General features: G+C 42.3%; 1 protein-coding gene across 1 annotated transcript in view; it reads right to left on the bottom strand.

The window, feature by feature from the left end:
* DYNC1H1 (dynein cytoplasmic 1 heavy chain 1) overlaps positions 1-7743 on the bottom strand; it is a 92483-nt gene that overhangs the window by 52445 nt on the left and 32295 nt on the right. Inside the window, exons 14-23 of the mRNA XM_003799319.3 lie at positions 7518-7628; positions 7315-7434; positions 5166-5405; positions 3116-3271; positions 2750-2863; positions 1439-1549; positions 1145-1354; positions 816-962; positions 456-622; positions 191-364 (exon numbers count right to left, since the gene is read on the bottom strand). Coding sequence (XP_003799367.1) covers positions 191-364; positions 456-622; positions 816-962; positions 1145-1354; positions 1439-1549; positions 2750-2863; positions 3116-3271; positions 5166-5405; positions 7315-7434; positions 7518-7628 — 1550 coding nt within the window. The remainder of the gene's footprint in view (positions 1-190; positions 365-455; positions 623-815; positions 963-1144; positions 1355-1438; positions 1550-2749; positions 2864-3115; positions 3272-5165; positions 5406-7314; positions 7435-7517; positions 7629-7743) is intronic.

The raw sequence follows: 7743 nt of genomic DNA, 5'->3' as shown, positions 1-7743 counted from the left end.
CTACCCAGGGGGACAGCTTGAGGCTCCTGTCTCAAAAAAAAAAGAAATGGTATTCATTAACAGGACTATTGGCTAACACAATCTTGATATCAGAACTGACCAACAGGCCCAGAATAGAGAGAAGATGGCTGAAACTAAGCACAACTGAAATTCAGCTTTATTTCAGGCCAACTCAAAACAAGTATCCTACCTGGGGAAAGATGATCGCTCTCTTTCCAAGTATTCTCCCAATGCTTTCTGGATCTTTCCCAGCAGGTCTGCCAATCTTTCCAGTGACCTCTGTACCCCCTGAATGTTCAAAACATCCATAACAAGGGGAGATTTGGATACTTTTTTCATTAGAGCCAAAAACTCTGTGCTGATACTACAAAACAAATTAAAACATATATCAGCCTCTGTGAAAACAGTGGTTGCGGGCCACTGTCAATATTTGGCTCCCTGGCTAGAGGCCATACCTCTGGAAGCGCTGGGTTTCCACTGGCAGCAGGTGCTTGATATCTGCACTACCTGTGAAGATGCCTTCCAGGTAGACCCACCGCCTTTGTACATCAATCCATACATCAAAGAGAGCCATGATACGGTTCAGCTTATCTTCCCAGCTTAGTGCATCCTCTTCAAAGACCTGGTGGGTAAATGACAGGGCAGAAGTCAACTGCTATTCTTTTCACTGAAAAACTCAAATTCAAACTCACTGAAAAAATACAGATTGGGATTTGAATCACATTTTAAAGAACAGACATCTAGTAACTGTCAGTGAGCGTCATTATAGTGAAAGTGCAAGAGAACGTTCTGATCAGTCTCTCCAACGATGGTACCTTGTAGTATGGAGAGAGCTTCATGGCAGAGACGCTGTTGATGTGCTCTTTGACCTTGTTGAAGAGATCGTCCCAGCCGCGAATCAAGCGACATTTGTTCTGATAGTTAACCAAGTCTAGTTCATAAGTATTCCACACTTCTCTTATCTGAATTGAAATAAAAAACTGGTATGTTATCTATATATGGACATCCACCAGGTGAGAAAGGGACCATGCATTATGGGAACAAAAAGGACCAAGATGAAAAGCCTCCATTTTTACATAACTCAGATCTATATAACATCCCAATGGGCACTACATAAAAGTGGCCGTCTAGTTCATTAACTTGCCTGCTTCAAAAATTCTTCCAAAGCCATCTCTCCTTGTGCCACAAGCAGTACATCCTTGACAACAGCTTCATTTTTCTGTAAGTCAACATCCCAGATTTGGCCAAGGGTTAGCTCAGAAACAACCCAATTAACATGAAGCCTTTTCATCAGCTGTTTCCAATGGCGATCTTTAAGTGCTTCAGATTTCAATTCAATCACCAACATATTTATCTGTGGAGAAAATAAAGTGAACAAAATCATCCGTGCAGGCGTATTTCTAATGTACATTCACACTATGCAGCACTGCTCACCTACCTTCATGTAACCTTTCAGAAGCCTCTGAACAAACTCATAGGATGCGTACTGCCGCAAACGGGCAGGGAAGTTTTTCAGCTGGTTCAAGAGGCCATCTAAATTTTGTCGAAGCTGCAAAGAGAAACAGAAGATGTTAGTTTGTCAACATTCCTTTAAATGACAAAAAAAAATTTTGTTGTTTTTTTGGAGACAGAGTCTCATTATGTCACCCTTGGTAGAGTGCCATGGCATCACAGCTCACAGCAACCTCAAACTCCTGGGCTTAAGTAATTCTCTTGTCTCAGCCTCCCAAGTACCTGGGACTACATACAGGCTCCCACCACAACACCCAGATATTTTTTGTTGCAGTTGTCATTGTTGTTTAGCTGGACTGGGTGAGGTTCGAACCCACCAGCCTCGGTGTATGTGGCTGGTGCTGTAACCACTGTGCTACAGGTAACGAGTCTAAATGACAAAATATTTTAAGAAATCATTTTAAAATAATTTTTCCATTATTCTTAAAGAATAATGAAAATGACATACAGGACATTAAGTGATATCTTGTGAACTCACAACACAAATAAACCAACTTTATTTACAGAATTCCTAAAATCTGTATTTTTTTGAGACAAGAGTCTGAAGCTGTCGCCCAGGGTAGAGTGCCATCATGTCACAGCTCACAGAGCCTCAAACTCTTGGGCTTAAGCTATTCTCTTGCCTCAGCTTCCCAAGTAGCTGAGACTACAGGCGCCCGCCACAATGCCTGGCCATTTTTTTGTTGCAGTTACATTGTTGATTTTAGCTGGCCCTGGCTGGGTTCAAACCTGCAAGCCTAGTGCATGTGGCTGACCCTCCCCACTGAGCTATGGGTGCCACCTATGTTTTTTTCTTTTTAAGACAGTCTCACTGTGTCGCCTCAGCCTAGCTCACAGCAACCTCAAAATCTAAGGCTCAAGAGATCTTCCTGCCTCCACCTCTCAAGTAGCTGAGACTACAGGCTTGTGCTACCATACCTGGCTAACTTTTATTCTATTTTTAATAGAGTCAGGGTTTTGCTTTGCTCAGGCTAGTCTTGAACTCCTGAAGTTAAATGATCCTCCTGCCTCAGGTTCCCACAATGCTAGGATTACAAGCATGAGCCACTATGCCTGGCCTCCAATCTGTAACTATTATTTGTTTGTGTGTTTTGCAGTTTTTGGCCGGGGCTGGGTTTGAACCCGCCACCTTCAGCATATGGGGCCAGCACCCTATCCTTTGAGCCACAGGTGCTGCCCCAATCTGTAACTATTAATACATGAATATACACAAGCATCTATTTTTAACAAGATGTACCTTTCGGGGCTGTACTGAAACCCATGGCTGCTCCTTCATTTGATCAATTTGCTCCCAGACCTTAGAAAGTTCTGACCAAACACCTTTAAGGTCCTGCAATTCTTCTAAGGCCACCTGTGATTGAAAATAGTAAAGCAGTTTAGCTTTGGAAACAGAAGTCACTTTAGAAACTGGCAGAGACAGGGTGTGGATTCCCGATGCCCTCTAACTTTATTTACAGAGTTCCAAAAGTCTGTAACTACATTTTTTTTTTTTTTTTTGAGTCTCAAGCTATTGCCCTGGGTAGAGTGTCGAGGCATCACAGTTTACCATAGCAACCTCAGACTCTCAGGCTTAAGCAATTCTCTTGCTTAAGGCAGCTCTCACCTGTACACGCTCCTCACTGCCGCTGAGCAGGCCCGTGTCTGTCAGCTCCAGCGCTTCCTTGGCCTTTGCACACTTCTCTCTGTCGTCCTTCAGCCTGCCAAACTTACCTTCATATATGGTGAGAGCCTGAAGTGCCTCCTCTGGGCGAAGGTTGCCCTGAAAGCAGTCCAAGCACAGAGAATTGCAGTGCAAAGTCTCTGCAAGAAAAGAATACTTGGGCTCTAAAATGGTGGAGGGGGCCTGCTGGGCTTCTGGAAATTTCTAATTCCTTGAACGTATCTTCATGTGGAATATTCCATAGGATGTGTACTTAGAATGCATGCACAGTGCTGAGTGTAAGTTTTATGTCAATATTCACATAAATAAAAGTCTCATGATGGTGAACCATCTGCTGATTCAGCCTTTGTCTCACTCAGTGCTCCGGGAGGTGGGCAGAGAAAAGTTAGCACAGATTTGGTCTCAGGTAGACACTCTTAAAGTCCAAGAAGACAAAGCTCTGAGAGCTTGCCAGCCATACATTATAGTCATATCACTCAGGAGAAGAATGAAAAATCATTGGAAATGGACTCTAGCATTAAATTCCTATTTACACACTTCCGTTTTGAGAACTACATAAAACATTACCATTTTCTGACAAAGCAAAATATAATTAACATTTTATTTTATTTTTATTTTTTTTAGAGACAGTGTCTCATTTTATTGCCCTTGGTAGAATGCTGTGAAGTCACAGCTCACAGCAACCTCCAATTCCTAGGCCTAATTAGGCGATTCTCTTGCCTCAGTCTCCCGAGTAGCTGAGACTACAGGCACCTGTCTCAACGCCCAGCTATTTTTTTTGTTGCAGTTTGGCGGGGGAGGGTTGGAACCTGCCACCCTTGGTATATGGGGCTGGCACCCTACCCACTGAGCCACATGCACTGCCCTACAATTAACATTTTAATTATGACACATTACTGGTACCAAGGTGAAATGAGAAAAAAATACTCAAATTTTGGTGACCAGAATCTTGCTATTGATACTCACTTCCCTGTGGAGTGAGCGCTCACAACCTAAGAAACAGTAAAAGCAGAGACATTTTAAAAATAAAGACCAATGAGCCAAAATAAAATATAAGAAGAACCTGAAGGGCCCAACTGCAGCACAGACACAGCTGTGGGTAGGACAGAAAACTAGCTAGCAGAGCATCATGGGAGGACAACTCAGCCACCAGGCCTACTGTGGAAACTTACATCCCCAAATTAGAAAACCACATTAACATTCAAAATATTTTATCATCCATTCCATTTTTCTTTTCTATGCCCATCTGTCTAAATAAATAAAATTTGGAATTCCTCCCCTAGTAAACCAAATTACCGACTTGCTTTCACCTCTGCTGCCATCAGTATGATCTGCCAGCTTTCCCCTTCAGTGTCACCTTCCCAGACAGTAGTAATTTCAGTGCCCTCTTTCGCCCTAGACAGCACCCTCCCATTTACTTTTGTCTATAGCACTATCACCATCTGACTCAAAATACATGTTTTTCTTGTTTGTTTATTCCTTTGTCTCTCCCTACTGGAGAGCCTGATTCCAGGAGGGGTGAGGGCTTGGTCAGTGCTCAATAAATACTTGAATGAATGAAGAAAGTGGTTATGGTAGGTGCTGGGTATAGGAAGGTTTAATAGCTACAATAATGACAATACTGCCTTCCCACAACATATAAAATTAGCAATAGCAGTGTGAGGCTTGGCCTATGTCTATAGAAATTAAAGCATAATTTTTTAAAAAAGTATAATTTTTAAGTATGCCTAAATAAGAGGGTAATCTAAGAACAGAAAAACTTTATTCCACAAAACCATCTCCTGACTTAAATGATTGCCATTCTGGGTAAATAGAGATCTAAGTTGGCTTCATACTGCTATATGCAAGTACTATTTTTTGAATTATAAAAAGATAAAAAAGTGTTCAATATTGGAAAGCTAAGCTATAGCAAGGCTTTGTAAGCCTGAAAGAAAGTCCACTAAATCACACTGAAAGGTTAGGAATCTCCTGGAACAAAGCAGGTGAGACTTACCGTGACAGGCTTGGTTTTCTCCCAGTCTGCTAGAAGGTCGGTGGTGCGGCTCTCCACGGCTCGATCCTCCTGGACGATCTTCATTTGCAGGTTTGCCACCTGCTGCTGAATGGCAGAGTCCTTCCGACGCATGATATCATTGAAGGCCCCCCACTCTCCTTCAATGTTGTCAATATAAAGCCAGGAAGGCGGGAACTGGAACCTTTGCTTTTCTAGCAATCGCTGACCATTGCGGTAGAGCTTTGAAAGTTAAAAATTAATTGGAATTTTTCTTCTACAACAATAATTGAAACTATTATCAGAGCCCCATGAGAGAGAAGGCACTTTATGGCTATAGATCAATACACTTGCTTTTCTTCTAAAACCTTCCATCCTAAGATTACTGTGGTAATCTGTGGGTTTTGTCTAATATGACTAGGAGAGTTATTCTATTCTGGTGCATCCAGATGCTATGAAAAGGATATAAATTCACCCTTTCATTCCATCTTATTCAAGTTTGATGACTTGAAAACAACTAATGTAAAAAAATTTTGTTTTGAAATAGGGTCTTGCTAAGTTGCCTGAGGCCAGATTGCAGTGGCATCATCATAGCTCACAGCAACCTCAAACTCCTGGACCCCAGAGTTCCTCCTGCCTCAGACTCCCAAAGCTGGGACTACCAGTGGGGGCCATCACCCTAAATAATTTTTTTTTTTTTTGTAAATGTAGAAATGGGATCTATGTTGTGCAGCCTGCTCTTGAACTCCTAAACTCAAGTGATCCTTCTGCTTTAGCCTCCCAAAGTTTTAGGATTACAGGTATAAGCCACTGTGCTGGGCCAAAGATTTTATTTAAAAAAAATTTTTTAATTAAAAAATTTTGGGGGCCAGGAGGCTCATGCCTGTAATCCCAGAGCAAGACTTCATTTCTAAAAAAAAAAAAAAAGTAGCCGGATGTTGTAGCAGGGGCCTGTAGTCCCAGCTACTTGAGAGGCTGAGGGCAAGAGGACTGCTTAAGCCCCTGTTTAAGAACTGTTTAAGGTTGCTGTTAGCTATGACGCTATGGTACTCTACTAAGAGTGACAATGTGAGACTCTGCCTCAAAAAGAAAAAAAAAAAAAATTGGGGGGGAGGGTAAAGACAAAGAGACTGAGTCTTGTTATGTTCTTCAGGCTGGTCTCAAACTCCTGGCCTCAGCAATCCTCCCGCCATAGCCAAAGCACTCAGTTTATAGGTGTGAGCCATAACATCCAACCTAAAATTTACTTGGAAGATTTTACTTTATTTTATTGTTTGTAGAGACAATCTTACTTTATCGCCCTGGGTAGAGTGCTGTGGCATCACACAGCTGACAGCAACCTTCAACTCCTGGGCATAGGCAATTCTTTTGCCTCAACCTCCTAGCAGCTGGGACTACAGGTGCCTAGCGCAAAGCCCAGCTATTTTTGTTGCAATTTGGCAGGGGCCAAGTTTGAATTCGCCACCCTCGGTATCTGAGGGTGACACCCTGTGGCTCCCACTTGGAAGATTTTAAAAGGCAGAAATAATGGCTTTCTACCTTGGCTGTGCATAAGAATCACCTGCACCCGGTGTGATGGCTCACACCTGTAATCCCAGCACTTGGGAGGCCAAGGCAAGTGGATTGTCTGAGCTCACAGGTTCCAGGCTGACCCAAGAGAGACCCCATCTCTAAAATAGCCGGGCATTGTGGTGGGCACCTGTAGTCCCAGCTACTTGAGAGGCTGAGGCAAGAGAGTCACTTAAGCCCAAGAGTTTGAAGTTGCTGTGAGCTATGACACCATGACACTCTACCAAGGGTGACAAAGTGAGACTCTGTCTCAAAAAAGAATCACCCGCAGAGTTTTAAAAATGCAGATTCCCTTTGAATAGGTGAATTTTATCCTGTTTATTTTGTTTAGTTGTTCAGAGGCATTCCTGGATGCAGTTAGGTCAGTTAACAAAGTTGACTTTTTTCCCAGAAAAAAAAAATGCAGATTCCCATGCCAGTATCTATCCTGAATTTTAACAAATGTTTATAAGAGGTGGTCCCCTACTGTAAGAAAATAATGCCTTAGAGACTGAGTCAGAGCACTGCCTCAGAACGTAAAATATTATAAAAGCCAAATCAAACTAGAAGTCTAGTATAAACTTTAAATATTCATAGAGCTCACCTCAACTTGCTTCTCAAACTGCTTGATCTTCCTTTTCAAAGACTGCACATAGGTGATGAAAGTCACTGCGTCAGACGTGCTGGCCGTGTCCACTGAATGCTGCTCCAACTCTTGTCGAGACTGTTCAGAGGAAGGGGAATATTTTATCATGGAGCTGAAGTTTACCAGTAGACTGGTTACCTTGACAGAATCCTACTTCTCACCTTTGAGATCTGGGAGTGGAATTCTGTCATGTTTGATCCTAGCATTTGCCCAAATTTGCTGAGAACCTCCTTATGCCAAGAGTCATACTTCAAGTTTACCTTAGACTGTACCTGTAGGTGAAGCAACACAAACACATCATTAGTTCTTTTCCTGCTGCCATAGTTATACTTCAGCTGAATCTGAGTCAGAAATGTTCCTTTTAAAGCTACCCTGACACCTTTCAAT

The sequence above is a fragment of the Otolemur garnettii genome, unplaced genomic scaffold (genome assembly GCF_000181295.1).
Source record: "Otolemur garnettii isolate 467f Iridium unplaced genomic scaffold, OtoGar3 scaffold00149, whole genome shotgun sequence".
Classification (NCBI taxonomy): domain Eukaryota; kingdom Metazoa; phylum Chordata; class Mammalia; order Primates; family Galagidae; genus Otolemur; species Otolemur garnettii.
This window is presented reverse-complemented; position numbering and strand designations above follow the sequence as displayed.